This window comes from Maylandia zebra, linkage group LG3, assembly GCF_041146795.1.
Source record: "Maylandia zebra isolate NMK-2024a linkage group LG3, Mzebra_GT3a, whole genome shotgun sequence".
NCBI classification, from domain to species: Eukaryota; Metazoa; Chordata; class Actinopteri; order Cichliformes; family Cichlidae; genus Maylandia; species Maylandia zebra.
This window is the reverse complement of record NC_135169.1, coordinates 63,954,460-63,973,797: the sequence shown is the minus strand read 5'-3', so window position 1 is coordinate 63,973,797 and position 19,338 is coordinate 63,954,460. Positions and strand designations below refer to the sequence as shown.

General features: G+C 42.9%; 1 protein-coding gene across 4 annotated transcripts; it reads right to left on the bottom strand.

Moving 5' to 3' along the window:
* Window positions 1-16,371: 16,371 nt before the first annotated feature.
* LOC112433593 (phospholipase D1-like) lies at window positions 16,372-18,981 on the bottom strand. 4 transcript variants are annotated; one of them, XR_013097015.1, is made up of 4 exons: window positions 18,641-18,981; window positions 17,768-18,350; window positions 17,585-17,678; window positions 16,372-17,246 (listed from the first exon to the last, which is right to left on the bottom strand). XR_013097015.1 is itself a non-coding variant. In XM_024801726.2 (4 exons), exons 1-3 carry the CDS (start codon window positions 18,860-18,862, stop codon window positions 17,625-17,627), a joined length of 525 nt encoding a protein of 174 aa, XP_024657494.2. In that variant the 5' UTR covers window positions 18,863-18,981; the 3' UTR covers window positions 16,372-17,242; window positions 17,585-17,624. The 4 variants fall into 4 exon arrangements, 2 of the variants coding, with proteins under 2 accessions (XP_024657494.2, XP_024657493.2); XR_013097016.1 differs by having other exon boundaries at window positions 16,372-17,242; XM_024801726.2 differs by having other exon boundaries at window positions 16,372-17,242; window positions 18,102-18,350.
* Window positions 18,982-19,338: the final 357 nt, after the last annotated feature.

Genomic DNA, 19,338 nt, shown 5'->3' with positions numbered 1-19,338 from the left:
GTATTTTTAAATTCCATTTCCCTCTTAAGTTATACCCACCTTCTCTTTCTATGAACAATTTACAGATTTCTTTGGGAAGCAATTTATTTCTGACTTTATACATTATTTGCGCTGTTTTAAGCTTCACCAAGTCTTGGAATTTAATAGCTTGCATTTTGACAAAGAGTGCATTTGTATGGTCCCTGTACCCTACATTATTTATTAATCTAATGGCCCTTTTCTGTATTATAGTTATTGTTTGTGTGTTACTTTTGTATGTGTTTCCCCAGACCTCTACACAGTAGCTCATATATGGCAGTAGTAAAGCACAGTATAAAATGTGCAGTGCTTTCTGATCCAACATATGCTTTGCTTTTCCCAGGACGGCAATGCCCCGTGCCAATTTCTCCCGAACATAAGTAATGTGTGGCTTCCAACAGAGCTTGTGGTCAATGATCACCCCAAGAAATTTTATTTCATTTACTCTTTCTAAATATACATTGTCAACACATATTTCTACTTCGATGTTTTTCTTTTGGTTTCCAAACAACATAAATTTGGTTTTATCGAGATTCAATGATAATTTATTTATATCAAACCACTTCTTTAATATCGTTAATTCCTGTGTGATCATTTCCAAAACCTGTGGCAATTCCCCACCTGCACACAGTATATTTGTGTCATCTGCAAATATTACAAACTTTAAAATCTCCGATACTCTGCAGATATCATTTAAGTACATAATAAACATTTTTGGACCCAGTACTGAACCTTGAGGTACTCCACAAGCTATATCCATCAAATTAGATTTATATTCATTTATTTGTACATATTGTTGCCTATTCCCTACATAGCTTTTTAACCATTCCAAAACCACTCCCCTAAACCCGTACTTTTCCAGTTTTTTTAATAGAATTTCATGATTAACAGTATCAAACGCCTTCTTTAGATCTAAGAAAACTCCGAGCGCATACCTCTTATTATCCATACATTCCGTTATCTTTTCCATTAAATCTATCAGTGCCAAAGCTGTTGATCTGTTGCTTCTGAACCCATACTGACTATCTGTCATTAATTCATATTTTTCCACAAAACTGTCAAATCTTTTTATGAAGAGTTTTTCCAGTATCTTAGAGAACTGGGAGAGTATTGACACTGGTCTATAGTTTGTAAAATGATGTCTTTCACCGGTTTTGTAAATGGGAATAACTTTAGCAACTTTCATTTTTTGTGGAAAAACTCCTTTTTGAAACGACAAGTTGAATATATATTTTAATGGTTTTACGATACCATCAATAACTGTCTTTACCGTTACCATATCAATATCATTCCAGTCTGTACTGGTTTTGTTCTTAAGTCCTCTAACCATGTCATAAATCTCTTTCTCTTCCACTGCTCTTAAAAACATTGAGCTACTATTCCTTTCAATATTTTCACCAGTGTCCCTTTCTATTCCATCAACCTTTATTTCTTCTGCCAGTTTTGGCCCTATGTTTACGAAGAATTCATTAAAGCCATTTACTATCTCCTCCATGTTATTAATACTTCTTGTCCCTTCTATAAAGTACCCAGGGTAATCATTATTCCTTGATTCATTTTTGATTATTCTGTTTAATACATTCCATATATCTCTTGTGTTATCTTTATTGTGTTCTAACCTTTTAATGTAATACTCTCTTTTACAGGATCTCATTATATTAGTTAATTTATTTTTGTAAGTTTTATACTTCATTTCAGTTCCTATTGTTCTCTTTTTTATGAATTCTCGATATAAGGTATTCTTTTTTTTGCTGGCATTTTGTAGTCCTTTTGTCATCCATGGTCTTCCTGCATAGTTGTGTTTCCTATTGATTTCAATTACTGGGCAGTTTTTATCAAGTAATGTGTTAAATGTTCTTAAAAATCCTTCGTAAGCTTTATTAACTTCTGTTTGTTCATATACAATATTCCAATCTTGCTTTAAAAGTTCATTTCTAAGACAATTTAAGGTCTTCTCTGTTCTTATTCTTTTGTAAATAATCTTATGTCCATCGTTGTTCACTTTATAATGGCAATTATACGATGCAAAGACTGGTAAATGGTCACTTATATCATTGATTAACAGCCCACTTTTTATCTTTCCTTCTATTATATTTGTAAATATATTATCTAATAGAGTTGCACAATGAGATGTTATTCTGGTCGGTCTTGTTATCAGTGGAAATAAACCGATGCTGTACATGGAATCAATAAATTCTTCTGTACTCTTATTATGATTTGGATTCAATAAGTCAATATTAAAGTCCCCACAAATAAACATTCTTTTCTGATTTATATTTGTAAATAAGTCCTCCATATTATCCTTAAATATCTCAATCTTAGATCCTGGTGTTCTATATATACAACTGACAATTAGGTTTTTCCTTTTTTCTATAATTATTTCCACTGATAAACATTCCATCACTCCATCAATAACAGTTGTCATTCTTCCCATTCTTTTGTACTTTAGGTTTTTATCAATGTAAAGTGCCACCCCACCTCCTTTCTTGTTGATCCTGTCTACATGAAGGAATTCATATCCATTTATTTTAAAGTCTTCTTCTTTTCCAGGAGTTATCCAGGTCTCCGATATGGCTATCACATTGAATGGCTGTTCAAACTGTGTTATGTAGTCTTTGATGGATTGAAAGTTTGCATATAAGCTTCGACTATTAAAGTGAACCATTGTTATACCCTGTTCTACCTTGAATTCCTTTTTAAGTTGCTCATTTGTATAATAATTGCATTCATTTGTCTTATTGTTAAAGAAATTACAATCAGGATCTATGTTGCTGTCATACATCAATGTCTTATTTTCAATATCTATATGAGTTGTTAGTTGAAAATTGTCAGACATCTGCGTTGGTTGTGCACTTGGACGGTCACATCATATTTAGCACTGCTTTGCATTTATCGGTTATATTTTTCTAGTTCCGTCATCTCTTTGATGACTAGAACCTTAGCCTGCTCTGGTGTTCCATTTAACTTAATGAATATTTTACAGTCTGACGTCCAAGTTGACTGTATTTTCTTCTGTTTTCTTAATATTCTTGCTTGTCTTGCAATGTCTGCATTTTTCTTGATTAGGTGTTCATTTAAATAAACATTTGTACCTTTTAGCTTTCTTCCTTGCTTGAGCAGTTCTTTTTTCTGTTTTCTATTAACAAAACGAATGATAATGGCAGGTATTTGATTTTTTCTCGGAAGAGGATGGCATCCCTCAATATTTTTACTGTCCATTTCTATACCTTTGCTTTTAAAGAAGGCCATTACCTGCTCTTCCAAAGAGCGTAGCTCTTGCTCGGGTGGCTCCCCTCTCTCTGCTGCTGCTACCCGTGCGTATGTCTGATGCTTGGTTTCCAGTCCTGTCACTATCACATCATTTACTCTTGAATATTGTTCCAGATCTGACACCCGTCCTTCCAGCATAGCAATCTTCTTGTCCTTTTCCTCGCTCTGCCTTCTTAGTTCTTTAATATCATCCATTAAATTGAGTATCAGTTTTTGTTGTTTTGAAATTGTTGTTATTTCTTCAGACATAAAGTTTAGGGATTTCTTTATGTCCTCCAGTTCCTCCTCATTAACGTTGCTCCTCTTAGGCGGCATCTTAACGCTCCTGGGCCTGGTGGAGCAGGAGGATCCTGGGCCTAGTGGCTGCTGGAAGATCCTGGGCCTGGTGGCTGTTGGAGGATCCTGGGCCTGGTGGAGCAGGAGGATCCTGGGCCTAGTGGCTGCTGGAAGAGCCTGGGCCTGGTGGCTGCTGGAGGATCCTGGGCCTGGTGGAGCAGGAGGATCCTGGGCCTAGTGGCTGCTGGAAGAGCCTGGGCCTGGTGGCTGCTGGAAGAGCCTGGGCCTGGTGGCTGCTGCAGGATCCTGGGCCTGGTGGCTGCTGGAAGAGCCTGGGCCTGGTGGCTGCTGGAGGATCCTGGGCCTGGTGGAGCAGGAGGATCCTGGGCCTAGTGGCTGCTGGAAGAGCCTGGGCCTGGTGGCTGCTGGAAGAGCCTGGGCCTGGTGGCTGCTGCAGGATCCAGCCTGATCTTTTCTCACAGTCTGTGCACAGCAGAGAAAGCTCTTGGTCTTGGCACATACACAGAGCTGAGCGCCTTGTCCATAATGTCCATCAGTTTCTTTAATGTCCTTTTCTCTGCCACTGTCACCAGAGTGTCCAGCTTCATGCCGACCACAGAGCTAGCCCTCCTGATCAGTTTCTCCAGCCTGGATGAGTCCTTCTTTGCTGTGCTGCTCCCCCAGCACACCACAGCATAGAAAAGTACTCCAGCAACCACCGACTGGTAAAACATCCTCAGGAGCTTCCTGCAGATGTTAAAAGACCTCAGCCTCCTGAGGAAGTACAGTCGGCTTTGGGCTTTTTTATACAGGTGCTCTGTGTTGCATGACCAGTCCAGTTTATTGTCCACCCACAGCCCGAGGTACTTGTACTTGTTGACCACCTCCACCTCCTCCCCCTCTATCTGAACCGGCAGTGGACCTGCTCTAGACCTCCCGAAGTCCACAACCAGTTCCTTAGTCTTTGAGGTGTTGAGTTGCAGGTGGTTTGTGTGACTCCATGCGACAAAGTTCCTCACCAGACTTCTGTACTCCTCTTCCTGATCATCCCAGATACACCCCATGATGGCTGTGTTGTCTGCAAACTTCTGAATGTGGCATAATTCAGAGTTGTAGCAGAAGTCAGAGGTGTACAGGGTGAAGAGAAGAGGGGACAGCACAGTTCCCTGTGGTGCTCCTGTGCTGCTGACCACTGTGTCAGACGTGATGTCCTTCAGCCTGACGTACTGTGGTCTGTCGGTGAGGTAGTCGGAGATCCAAGCCACCAGGCAGGGGTCCACCTCCATCCTGTTCAGTTTTTCTTGAAGCATACAGGGCCGGATGGTATTAAAGGCACTGGAAAAGTCAAGAAACAGGATCCTGACCATGCCTTTTCCCCCATCCAGGTGTGAGTGGGCTCTGTGTAGGAGGTACAGGATGGCATCCTCCACTCCGACACCCGCCTTGTATGCAAACTGTAGTGGGTCCTGGGCATGTTGTACCTGGGGTCGGAGGAGGTTGAGGAAGAGCCGCTCTAGAGTCTTCATAAGATGTGACGTCAGTGCCACCGGTCGGAAGTCATTCAGCTCATTGGGCCGGTTCTTTTTGGGGACCGGGACGATGCAGGATGTCTTCCATAGGGCGGGCACTCTCCCCAGTCGCAGACTGAGGTTGAAGACTCGTTGTAGCGGCTCTCCAAGTTCAGCAGCACACGCCTTTAGCATCCTAGGACACACCTTGTCTGGGCCTGCTGCCTTTCTGGGGCGAAGCTTCCTCAGTTGTCTCCTGACCTGATCCACTGTGACACTGGGAGATGTTTGGGAAGAGGGGAGGGGGGGAGATGTCTTGCTGCTGAGAGAGGGATTGGAGGAGGGGGGTGTCATGGTGTCAGGAAGGGGGGGAAGCGAGGGAGGTAGGAGAGTGGGGATTGGACTCTGTAGTGAAGGTGAGGGTGAGGGTGGGGGGGTTGTGGGCTGGTCAAACCTGTTGAAGAAGTTGTTGAGTTCGTTTGCCTTCTCCACAGTCCCCCCCACTGTGCTTTTCTTGGTGTTGTGGCCTGTGATGGTTTTCACACCATTCCAGACCTCCCTTGTTCCTCTCCAACTTCTGCTCCACCTTCCTCCTGTAGGTGTCCTTTGCTTCCCTCAGGCAGCGTTTCACCTCCCGCTGTGCTGCCTTCATCTCCTCCTTCACTTTGCTCCTGAAAGCCTTCTTCTTCATGTTGAGGACAGCTTTGACTTCCTGTGTTACCCACGGTTTGTTATTAGGATAACACCGTACCGTCTTAGCAGGGGCGACCGTGTCCACACAAAAGTTGAGGTAGTCTGTAAGACAGTGTGTCGCCCCCTCTATGTCCTCACCATGTGGGCTTAGGAGCACATCCCAGTCTGTGGTGTCATAACAGTCCCTCAGAGCATCCTCCTTTTCTGGGGTCCATCTCCGGATGGAGCGCGTTGTGACCGGCTGCCTTTGGACGAGGGGTGTGTATTGTGGCTGTAGGTAAACCAGGTTGTGGTCTGACTTCCCTAGTGGGGGGAGGGGGGTGGCTCTGTATGCATCTCTCACATTAGCATACAGTAGGTCAATTGTCCTGTTGCTTCTTGTGGGACAATTCACAAACTGGTGAAAAGCAGCCAGAGTAGAGTCCAGTGTGGCATGGTTAAAGTCTCCAGATATAATAATGAAAGCCTCGGGGTTTTGTGTCTGAAGTCTTGCTGTGACTGTGTGTATTTTCTCACAGGCAGCTGTTGCGTCGGCCCTCGGAGGGATGTAAACACACACACAGATCACATGACTGAACTCCCGAGGTAGATAATATGGCCGCAAGCTAACAGCTAGCAGCTCCAGGTCCGGACGGCATACCGAAACTTTAACGGAGACGTGTCCAGGGTTACAGTATCTGTTGTTAACGTAGACAATGAGTCCCCCACCTCTGCTTTTTCCGCTGGCCTGCGTGTCCCTATCGGCTCTCACGGGTGTGAAACCGCATAGGTCTACGTTAGCCTGCGGCGTTAGCTCGGTTAGCCACGTCTCCGTGAAGATAAACAAGCTGCACTCACGGTATAGTCTGTGGTTGTTCAGAGCGCACAGTTCGTCAATCTTATTCTGTAACGAGTTCACGTTGCCCATGATCACTGTCGGGATTGATGGTTTGAATCGCCTCCGGTGATCCGCTCTCCTCGCTCCAGCTTTGCAGCCTCTGTAGCTCCTCTTTAGCTCGGCCGGGATGTTGTGTCGCATGCCGGTCTGTCCCTTTGTTTTTAGTGCCAGCAGCTCCGCTCTCGAATAGATGAAGGAACTGGTTCCAGAAGTTTTAAAAAGTGCATTATCCATCTTGTATCGCTATATCTAAGAGGTATAAGTAGAGGAAGGTGAAAAAAAAGTTTGAAAAGCCTAGTCTAAAAAGTTAAAGTTAACAAAAAGGTGCGGTGTTGCAGAGCTACTTGGAAAGGCTGCCGTCACTCCAGCGCCATCTTGTCTGTCACAATAACAGACAAACATCCATCTCCTCCTCCTCCTCCTCCTCTGTCTCTAACAGAGCAGCAGTGTATGTGGACTGTCCTGCTGGCACTCTGTCCTTCTACAGAGTCTCCTCTGACACTCTGATCCACTTCCACACCTTCAACACCACATTCACTCAAACTCTTTATCCTGGGTTTAGACTCTGGTCTCGTGGTGCCTCAGTGTCCCTGTGCTGAGTGGAGTGTAAAGAGTGTCTCCTGTTACAGAAACACTCTGACTGTTGAACAGATAGTTCAGTCTGTACATGTCTGTCTCTTTCACTCACAAACACGTTTTCAGATTCATGGATTCAATCAGTTGATGTTTGAAACTCTTCTAAATGATTCCTTGTAAACTTCTTCCTCTTCAGTCACAAACAAACAGGAAGTGATGTCACATGTGTTCCTGTCCACACAGCAGAATGAGTCTATTGCTGACAGTGATGTACAAACAGAGTGAGCATTTCTGAGGCCCAAAATAAACTGAGTAGTTCACTGAATGAACAATGGACTGTGAGCTCAGTTCCTTCATCATTAGTATGGATTATATATGTATATGTATTATATTAGTATCATATATATCAGGTGCTGCTGCTTTCAGTCATTGTGCAAATGTGCTGTTTGTAAGGTTGTAAAGCTGCAGTCAGCTGAGACTGAAGAAGTCACCTGATCAGTGAGCAAACGTTTCTGAAAACGTCCAGATGAACAGAATCAACCTTTTGGGATCAGCCAGCAATGCAGCATCATTGTTGTTCAGCTTCAGAGGTTTGCAGGAATGAACTGATGACCAGAAACAGCTGCAAAGTCCAAGAAAATACCAGCTGGAGTTCAGCTGCATTTGAAGAAGTCAAAGAAAAGTAAGGATGGCAAAGGGCGACGTTTTCTTCCAAAGAGCTGCAAACATGGTCGACGCCTCATTAGAAGAATCATCTGGACATTTGTGAGGAACTCTAACCAAGAAAGCAACGTCACACAGATCCAACAGACAGTTTCCATGACTGCAAGTGTTGAGTGGAAAAATGCTACATTGCATTATTGCATCCTCTCACCACAGGAGGCGCTGTTGGCACCACTGATTGCTGATCAGCTGTTCTCTGATGATCTGATTGATACTGTGAATAACGGGACTCACTGAACTCTGTGACACAGTGAAGATTACAGAGTTTAATTTCAACATCTGACTGACGTCACACAGACAGAAGGATGAACCAGTGAGGCACAGAACACAGTTACTGGAGATACTGGATCAGCTCCATGTGAACCTCTGATGGAGAAGCTGCTGAGCCAGAGAAACATCAGGACATGACAGCAGCTGCACTTATCTAACAACATGTAGCAGAGCTGATCTATGTTAGAGGATCTATCACAGCAGCTGAAGCCAAAGTCCAACACTGGATACCAGCTGAGCCTGTGCTGAGTGTAGTGTTATAGGAAAAGGGCAGAAACACTGGTAGCTCCCAGTGATGCTGACTGGGGCACAGAGCTGAATGATGCAGCATCAGGACACTGTTTCAGTCTGACTGACAGAGAAACCTGTAGCTGTATCTACATGTGAGGCAGAGGCCACACAAGCAGCTTTCTATGTTTCACAGTGACTGAGATCTTCAGTGGGGGTGGACATGCTCCTGTACAGACCTCTGAGGAGAACCAAGGTGCAGTCAAAGAGTCCAGTCTGTCCTCACAGATGTGAACATGTGCTTTCATCAGGTCTGCTGTCAGCTAGCAGGCTCACATCAGAATCACTGTTCCTGAAAAACACAGTCTGTGTGACATCATCAGTCAGCTGATGGTCCCAGATCTGAATGGTTTCTGTCTCTACTGAGGAAGTCAGAGAATATCACTGAGGTGTGGATCAGGTCTGAGTGAGCTGTGGAGGGACAGCTTTAAACAGTCCACAGGTCTCACGTCCTGCTCAGTCTGGTAGCAGATACCTCGTATTGTTCCAGATGTGCTGACATCAGCAGCAGCACAGCTGTGTGATACCATGAATCTCAGTTATTGATCCAACACAACACACAGTAAATACAAAGATCAGGATTTCTGAGAGTAATCATTATGAGTCTGAACACATGATCACTGAATGTTAGTCCCCACAATAATGAGCTAACACAAGCAAACACAGCTTTCAGCTCTTATTTTGAAACTGGCTTATTTAGAGAGCTGTGATGTGAGCGTGCCTGGCTCTGAGGCACTTGGGTCAGCCTCTGTTGTTTAGAAGTGTTACAGACTGTGAATGACACAGACCTGTCAGTTTCCATGTTTGTCTATAACACAGCTCAGGGGCTCCATGCTGAACGCATCCATCCAGTGTTATTGATCCAGGACTGATACCAGCATTGGGATCAATACTACAACACACAATCACATGTGTCCACGTGATGTGTTTGACCAGCTTTATTCATTAATGATCAATCAGCTTATTTACTGCATCTGAGTCCAGCTTCATTTAAATGATCCAACCATGAAAATGACATCAGTCCTACAGAAGCACTTCATGCTAACAGGAAGTCATTTATTAAGGTGGAATAACACAGAGACACAACCACTCACAGCTAACCTGACCCCACTAACTGCATGTGTTTGGACTGTGGGAGGAAGCCGGAGTACCGGAGAGGACGCACACAAACACGAGAGAACATGAAGCACTGAAACAAAGATGGTGGATTTGACCTCAGGACCAGGCGGGGTTACGGGGGTCATGACCCCCCAATAATAGATCCAGCTACACTGAAACTGTCAATTTCATTTACTTTTACTGTTTTAAAGCTATCAGGCTGCTTTGTGGCTCACTCAATACTAAACTAAGATACTTTCAGTGTGAATCATTTGCAGGAACACAGGCAGGATTTAAAGTGCAGAACTTTACAGTCTCTGTCTCAAAGTTGGTCTAAACATGCTAACAGCTCTTTGTTTTTTTCAGTTTTCACTGGTTTGATGTAATGAAAGAAATTTTAAAGAAGCAGACGATTGTTGTTATTTTAGTTCTATAATTTCATAAATCGTGGTGTGGATCTAAGTCAACATTCAACATAAATAAGATAATACAGCACTTTGATGGTTGCCTTTGTATTTTCCCAGCAGTGCTCAGGTTGGTTCTCGGCTACATTTACATACAGATGTTAATGTGTTCAGCAGCTGGACTCATCTGAGGAAGGTGCTCAGTGCACAACTGCATCACTAATTTTATGTAAGACCCTGTGTTTTATTGTATTTATATATTTGTAACATTTGACTCAAACACTTTTGGGAAGGATGAAAATGTTTTCAGGAGGAAGTTTTTCCTTCTGTCCGACTGTAGTACACACAACACTGCGTCTCCCCCCATTATCACACTTCCTCAGGCTGGTGATGAGCGCCCCCTGGTGTCAGTGTTGATGACGTCATGCACAGTGAAACATAAACGGTGTCTGTTAATAAAAAATCATGTGTCCATTTTCATGTTTGCATCATGTTTCTGTAAAATCATCAGCTGTTTCTGAACCTTCTTCATTGTTTGACTCATTCCAACAGCTGTGAGCTGTGATGGAGTCAGAGCAGCTTCATCACTGATGTTCAGGTGAAGCTGAACTTAATAAACTGTAGAAATGATCAGGATTCAGGTTGGATGTGTAAAACACTTCTGTGTGAGGTCGCAGTGCTTCATATGTGTGTGTGGGCTGAAGCACACACGTGTGAGTCCTCAGAGGTTTCACACACATCACTGCACACACTTATAATCCTAGTTTAAGCTTGTGGATCATATCGGACACATCAGCAGCTCTTTGGAGACAAAGATTTGAGATTTAAGATGAGTCATAGTCTTTCTATCCATGGTAGCTTCCACTGCTGAGGCTCGGGAAACATGAAGAGGATAATTAAGAGCAAGCATCAGCTCTGTCTCATCTAACTACACAGTATTATGATCATGCACTTATGTCTCAAACTAAGACAAAATGAGACAAAATGAGTTCTGTGAGTCTTTAGATTATCAGTAAATTCTGGTGATAGTTTGACGCTCAGTGGAGCCATTTTTGGTTTGTGATGAGTGTTTTGTGAGCTTCTGTTTTGTGAATCGCTCTTTGTAATTTAGAAGATGGTGCAGAAATGTGCGCGCCCTTATCTGAGAGGACACGGAGAGAGTGTCGCAGACTCGAGGTGAGGAGATAAACCTCGGAGCTGGATGGCCTGCACGTTACCCATGTGCATCTTTTCAGTGACATCAAGTGAACCCATAATAAGCATTTCTATGTCTTAGACATCATGTCCATTTCTAATGAGAGATTATTTTTAAATGAGGGAAACCTGGTCTAACAACACGCTTACAACAGAGCTAAAGGTTCACCACAGTGAGACGGTGGGACTCTGATAAGAACTGAAACACTGTGTATGAACAGCTGAGACAAAACTATATATAAACACTCATTTATTCCAGTTTAGTTTACAATGATTTTAAAGTAATGTGGAACGATTCATGTTCATGAGCTGTTACAAACACAACTATTGATTTGTCTATATATGGTCGGACTACAAGGCTTGTGTTGAGGCTCTTGGAATAATGTGTGAATTACAGCAAGAAATGATGGTTTTCCATTTCACCAAAGTGGAATAAAATCACCACAGCAAAGAAATAATGTTATTGTCTGCAGCTAAAATATATGGTGAACATGGTTTTATAATAATGTGCAAACACAACCTCACTCTGCTCTATACGAGGAGCCAACCACAGCTGTCCGGGTCTTCATCCACCACCTCCACCATCTTTGCTCATCATCATTCACTTAATTGCTGATTGGTTTAAATCAAACTCCATTACAGGTTCAACTCCATTATATAACAGCATGTTGACTTTGGATCTGGTGTGCAGTGCCACCTTAAAAGATGAGGAAACTAAGAGATTACAAAAAAAGAAGTGGAGGAGTTAAAGAGCTGCAGCAGATTAACAGTTTCTGACAGTCATGTGTTAGAAATAGGACGATTAGATGAGCTGAGGGATCCATCTACTGCTCAGTGAAGCCTCATCAGAAACAGTCTCAGTGGAAGGATGGCTCTATTGTTAAGGAAGGACACAGGCAGAAAGACTGGCGTCTGTCACACAGGAACTGGACTGAAAATCAGCTGCACATATTCATCAGGATGTGCAAACATATTATAGGTGTGGAATTCAGGACAGTACCATCAGAAGTTGATCCACTGTGCAAATGTCTGATTGGCAGTGGCTTCATTTTTCACTATGAACAAACTGCTAATGCAGCATCACAGGACGTCAGCCATGGATTGGCCTCCCCAGACCTCAACATTACTGAAACATCTTAACAGAGGATGGAAACAAAGGGAACCAACATCCAAGAAAAGAGCTGCTGCTGAAAACTTCCTCACAGAAAACACAAACAAGCTTGACTAAGAGACTCCAGGCTGTGCTGAATTATAAAGGTGGACTGACCTCCAGGGTCCTTAGTATCATATAAGCTCAGTTTGTGTCTTATATACTTTCCATTTATATAACAAAATATATAGAAAGGAGGGTGGTTTAAGATGTCTGTAGAGTTTTATTCATTATCTTTAGACAAACAAAGAAAGCACCATCCATTCGTCTCCAGTCTGTATGAAAAACAGGGGAAAGGTCAAATTAAACCTTTGAAATTCCTTTCACAATAAATCCATAAATAAACAAAATAAAACATAGAAAAGTGTTTAAACCCACTTTTCCATAAAGCTGTCAATAGGAAATGTTCCAGTAAACATGTCTGTGTTTCTGCTGTTTTCCTTTCATGCGTCCACAGCTGACAGGTAACCCTATTGGAGTCGCCATAGTGACGGGTGGTGTCTCAGCTTCAGCGTGTTGATGGGCACAGCCATGGTTACGACAGCTGGAGTTGGTATACGGCGAGCTGTGAGAGGACAGAGATGGAGAACGCACATTTAACTCTTTAACAGGAGATACGTTACGACTAACAGACGACTGCTGTCTACATGATGTCTTTGCAGCCCTTATGCTACATGTTACACAACTTTTCTTCATGCCAACAAGACTGAGGTGCCACATAGTCGACACATACAGCTGATTATGATGCATGTTTTACTATTGCTATGTTCACATCATCTGCTTGGCTTTATTACTGAAAGCCTGGAGATCCTCTGACGTGTGCATGGCTGATGTGAAGTATGATTAGTCCTACATGACATCAACAACAGAGGCAATGAAAGCTTTGTTGTTAACAGGTTGTAGGTAAAGTCAAATGTCTACTTCTACACTTGTGTTGGGTAAAGTTCTTCTCACTGCAGCAGATTTATATCTGTGCTTTCACAGGGCGTGATGTGGAGCTCAGCGCTGAGGTGCAGGTCTCCTTGGAGACGGCATCCTGGCTGAAATATTATCATGCTTCCAAAACATTTCAGCTTTTATTTTGAAAGAAACAAGACTTGAAAACGAATCCCCTTCTTCCTCTTTGTCTTTGTTCTTCAGAGGAGTGTCACCTGGACAAACTCAGGGCTGTTCTAGAGCCTTTGTTATTATTTGACTCCATAGAAATAAAACTGAATCGAATCAAACAAAAACTCCCAAACAGCTAAAACACTTTGCTTTATTCTCTTTTTTAACAAATACGTTGAAGTCCATCCATCACAACACAGCTGAGATCTCCTTTGTAATCAAGTGTTTACATCCTTTGTACAGATCTGCATACAAAACAATCATTTACGTCCCACAGAAGTCTAGTTATACGTAACTATACAAGAACTGGTGAATGACAGAAACATGAGACACATGATCACAGGTGATAACAAAAAGAGAAAGAATTCATGTGTTAGTGATGTTTTTCAGCCCTGATGGCTCATGTTGGAGAAACAAGCTGAGGTACGTGGAAAGTTCACACACACAAGTGGGCGTGAGCGCACACACAGAGAGAAACACAACTGAAGCATCTGTTTGCTGTTTCTGCTTTCATCATCTCTGCTGCTGTGTCAGGCTGGGGTCTCTCAGTGACGTGGTTGAGGTGAAGTATGACGAGTATCCCTGATTCAGTCCATCGAGACAAAGGGCAAAGAAAGCTGTTGTTAACAAACTCTATGGTGATGTGGCATTTAGCTCTGACTCTACGCTCTGCTGAATCCTTTGAACCTGCTGATCAGTAAAGCTCTACGTGCTGCAGCAGATTGACCTCATCTGTGTTCACAGGTGTGGACCTCAGCGCTGAGGTGCAGGAGACTTTCATTCAGTTCTCCCTGCAAACAGCATCCAGCCTGGAAATACTGTCATCTTTCCCACAAATGGTGCTCTTATCTCAGAGAAGAAGTCTGATGTAAATAACTGCAATCAACATAACTGCAATCAATAATGCCAACATGATGACTGTTCATAGCTCCTGCTTTGAAATACTGAACTTAAACATTGACCTGATGAAAGATCACAATTCACAGTGGCCCACTGTCAGAATAATTCTGAATATAAACTCATCGAGTTAATCTGAACCTTTCTCAAATGTGCTGTGAATAAATGCTGCTGCAAGCCACTGTGGGAAAGCTGTGTTATTATTAGAGATGGCACGATACCACTTTTATGTCCGATACCGATATCATAAATTTGGATATCTGCCGATACCGATATGAATCCGATATAGTGTTTTTTAATCAACAAAACTGTTTTTTAAAATATCTTGCTGCATTTTGAAAGTCTGCAAGTTCATACTCAAGTTTAAAACAACAACTACACTAAAGCTATTCTGTTATACCTGTATACAAAAAAAATATTTCATAGTTCAGCAATACTGATCAATCTAATAAACTTAGACCTACACCATCCTCCCTATTCTGGTATTTTAAAGAGTACTTAGCGTAAATATTAAGCAACCTAACTAATAGGGTTCCAACTCCCAGCAACAACAAAAATAAATAAATAAAAAATAGGGAACCACCCCTCACGCGCCACCTCATGATGCTTAATCGACGTAATCAACCTTAATTTGATGCAGTGTGAAAAAAAATGCACAGAAATCAATTACTTTTCAAGAAATATTAAATAGATTCAACATCTTTCTTCAACAAAATTGCAGACTGCACAGATGGTACCTTCCCAAAGTAAAAAGTACTATAGCTTACTAGGGTATTGGTATATATATTAGACTTAATAGTCACTATATACAGTAATTGACTTCTATTCATTTTACATCAAATTAAAACTTTGGGTGTCAGATAATTATTTATTAAAAGCTCGACATTTTAAATGAGAATAAGAAAGAAAAGTATGTCTTTGTGCCCCCTTTTCCCAGTTAATGCCCTATCGGCCCCCCTGGCTAAACTTTGCTAGATCCGCCCCTGCACAGTGTAACAAACCTTTTGGGTTATAGCACCACTAGGGGGGGTTGCCCAACTATTGTAGTAGCTGTGGGGGTCTCCTAGTGGGTGTGTGAGTTGTTAGCGGCAGCCATTCCATGCTGCCCATGTTCCATGCTCCAAGAAAACACCTTACTTACTGTTGTGACAAGCTGGCGCTGGCGGTACCAATCCCCGCGTATGTAGGTTCGGACGAGTACAGCCGAGGAGACCTGGCTTATAAAGTGTAATGTTGCTGACGGCGAATAAAGGTCTGTTATTGGATCTAACCGACTGGCTCCGTGTTATCCGGCTAACCTCCACACCTCCACACCGGCTAGCCGCTCCTTCCTCGCCAGACCGCTGTTACAACAGTTACCAGCCGTCAGCTACGTAGAAAAGGATCCTGGCGTACAAAGTAATATTAAATAAATTCTAACAACAGCTTATCAAGCTTAAATGTGCTGCTGTTGTTCAGCCGCTGGTTTCCTCTTTCTGGTGCAAAGTGGGCCAAAAACAAACAAGAGAGACGGACTCGCGACAGAAAAGCCGATCAGCTGATCATTTAATCAGTTTCACGATTGAAGTAGCAGCCGGAGAGCGAGAGGCAGTCGCTCCATATATCGTTTGTTAAGCTTAACGCAGGAATGCTTTACAAACATTCAGAGATGGACTTACACACTTGCTTTACTTCTCTTGGGGATAACTTTGTCGGAGATGAAATGCCAGGTTGCTAGCGAAGCTCCACATGCTATCCAGACCACCGACAGGTCCCGCATGCCACAGCCGCTCTATCACGTGATGCATACTGCTCCGACGTGCTAACGTTCTGAGGCGTGTTACAGCGTGTTGCGTGAGGTGCTTTCGTGATATTTAATGGATCAGATTACATTTTTTATTTTTCTCCGATATCCGATCCAGTAATTTAGGTCAGTATCGGACCGATAGGTAATATCGGATCGGTCCATCTCTAGTTATTATCATGGAAACATCTGTGGCACATTCACAGAGGACGAGGACACAAAGGGACGACACGCAGAGGCTGTGTTAAAGTCAAAAATCCAAATCTTTAGTCCTAAACAGGCAGTGGTTACAAACAGGAAGACGAGCAGTCCATTAAACAGTCTACAGGGTCAAACATACAGAGAATTCAAACAGCTATTAAAAACAAATAACTGGGCACTGAAAAACTTCAGTGATGTGTGAGGCACCAAAGGGAAGCAGCTGAGTATATTCAATGAATTATCTTCAAATACAAAGACAGAAACTCCTACAGGCAGCATGCAAACTGAGCAGGATACACAAAGATCAGAGATTACAAAATAAATCAGAAAAGGATTTCAAACTTACTGAGAGCAAGGCCTCTGTTACAAATCTGCCTAATAGAAAAACATGCTGTACAGATACAATACGCTCAGTGTTCATGGTCATTTAAAAACTGGCTCTACCTGAACCACTTCAATATTTTATGAAGTCACTGAGTCGACGATTTCTACAGTTTGTTTCCTTCATTGCAGTCAGAGTGCGGCTGGTAAGGATGAAAACACACACAGAGCGTAAATTGTCTTTGTTAGTAACAAACGTCAGCAAAGAAAAGACAAAACACACAAACACTCTCATGATATTCATGAATCATTAGAAAGCATCCAAACATTCTGCTCGTGGACTTTTACAGTCTTATTTGCACTCGCTCATCTTCATAATCATCCTGATCAATACATGACAGGGGAGGCTTTGAGGTAGGCGGGGCTCTCTGCTGATGTCAGCATGAAAGGCAGGACCAGCGTCTGCCACATGTTGGTGAAACATCACAGTACACTGGCGTGGTTTCCTTTCCAGATGTTGGACGTTTGACACTTCAACGTTGAGGCCAACAAGAAGACACAGTTTTGGGTCGGGTTGCTGCAGGGTTTCTAACTGAGCAAAAGCAGAAGCACACAGACCAACAGGGATCAGATGCTGAGTGTTAGAGGAACATCTGTGCTGATCACTGAATGCTGCTGTGGTCTCTTGTTGAAGTTGGCTGGTGGGACAGTCTAATAGTGATATCCTGCCCATCGGAGGAACACTTTTAAAAACACATGCAATACTTTGTTTGTATTACAGTCACAGTTTATGTTATTTTTGTCCTTTAAAAGTGTTGCTGTACTATAAAGTCCTATAATTTGAGGCTAAAATGGCTCAGAGCGTCTCTCTCTCAGAGGATCTCCTTTGAAAGTGGAGACGACTTTATCCGCTGATCCACGTCACTTTACCTGGATGTTTTCTTTGAAGCTGGATGAAGACTCCTCTCCCTCACTCCTGCTGCAGCTGTGTGGTCCAGTTGGCCTCTGAGGTCACAGTCAACATCTGTAGCAGAAGAGGGGAAATAAAAGTCCAGGTTACCAAAACTGGGAGCTTTTCCAAAATAGAGCGTAACTGGACTTTTTCAGCCTTACAGGCAGATAGTCGTCTGGAGCTGCAGCTTTTTCTTTTTAGCTTTTTCCAATCTCTGCTCTCGGCTTTCTTTGAGAACATGTCTGCTTTCTTGGCATGGGTCTGTCTGCTGTTGGTGAAGAGACTAAATCCACATACTCGCTACTAAGATCTCCTCAAGTAGTCTCAACCAGATTACAGTTTAAGAGTAAATGTCTCCTGAGAGTTTCACCTTGGGGAGATGCTGTCTTGCTAACATGCAATCATGAGCATTAATCTATGAGGTGAAAAAGTCATTTTAAAAGCTCCAGCCACAAGTTTTATTTCATCTGTGTTTTGGTCAGAGTCCCATCAGACCTCCAGAATGGTGTCAGAGTGTTTTCTATCCACGTGATGAGCACAGGCCTCAGGTCCAGACCTCCACGGGCACCATAGCCTCTTTGGAGCTAATAGGTGCAAGAAGGTTTTGTTGGGATAGGAACTGAAGAGGAAACTGACGAGGAAGGCAAGGATCTTCTTCAGCTCCTCCGAGCCGGGACCTCTTTGTGTAGGCCAGCATTGGCCAGGTAGCCCTCCAGCATCGCTGGATGGCCGACAGTGGAAAACCTAGAGGAGTAGGAGAGAAACAGCAGCTTGGAGCATGTCTTTATACTGTTTAGTTTTTAGAGCCACAGACTTTCTTTTAATGTCATTGTTCAGGATCTATGACTGATTATGTATTTATTGTATTCCTCCATGACTGTGTGACAGCAAGTGGAAAAAACCAGCTTCACCTTTGTTGATATGCTTGTAATTTTAATATTGATTAAATGGCCCATGAAATAATAGAAAGCTCATATATGAAAATGTATTTTAAGAAGTAAAATGTTAATCTGAGTACAAAGGAGTACACTCACCTTCTGGTAGATGGAGGTGTAGCGAGCGCTGGTGAACATCCAGGCCTCCTCGTAGAACTGATCACTGATTGGATCCAAAACATCGATGGAGGATCTGTGTAAGCGCTGAGGATCGTCCTGATGGACAGAACAGAAGGAGAGTGAGACAAGTGAAGATATACTAAACAACACTGTGACATGAACTGAGCCACACACAGTTTGATTCACAGGTGATTGACACATTATTTGACCACGAGCAATCTTTTCTGGTTTGACGCCGTCTTTGTAGCCAGAAACCAGCTCTCTCCTCGGCTTCCTCCACTACACGCTTCCCCCACGCCAGTCTCCTCCGTCACTATAAAGGGGAGAGTCATGAGCTCCATCACCCTCACCTGTGCCGTCCAACGTCCCGCCACCAGCCTCCACTGCAGCAGGCCAGAGACCACACCCCTGCCACAATAAGTAAAAGTATATCCTTGCTGTACCCTTAATGCTAAATGTGCTAAATTAACCGCTGCCTTTGCCCCTTTGGGATTATTCTTATGTCACTGGGATGTTGACCTTTGACCTTCACATTAGAGAGATGGGCAGACATAATTAGTGTATGAATTTTAAAGTAACAGGTAATAAAGAGAGTGCAGCAAATGTAGTCAGGTTTATTACTCTGTATCACACATGAGTGCCCGAGGGAGGCGGGGCTGACTGGGGGGACACAGGAA

What these genes read in the sequence shown, in the direction of transcription:
- LOC112433593 (XM_024801726.2), bottom strand. Translation starts at nt 18,862, where the DNA reads ATGTGTCAATCACCTGTGAATCAAACTGTGTGTGGCTCAGTTCATGTC. An exon ending in ACACCTCCATCTACCAGAAG is followed by an intron (nt 18,351 to 18,640) that starts GTGAGTGTACTC and finishes CTACTCCTCTAG; the next exon opens with GTTTTCCACTGTCGGCCATC. An exon ending in ACTCTGACACCATTCTGGAG is followed by an intron (nt 17,679 to 18,101) that starts GTCTGATGGGAC and finishes CTTCTGCTACAG; the next exon opens with ATGTTGACTGTGACCTCAGA.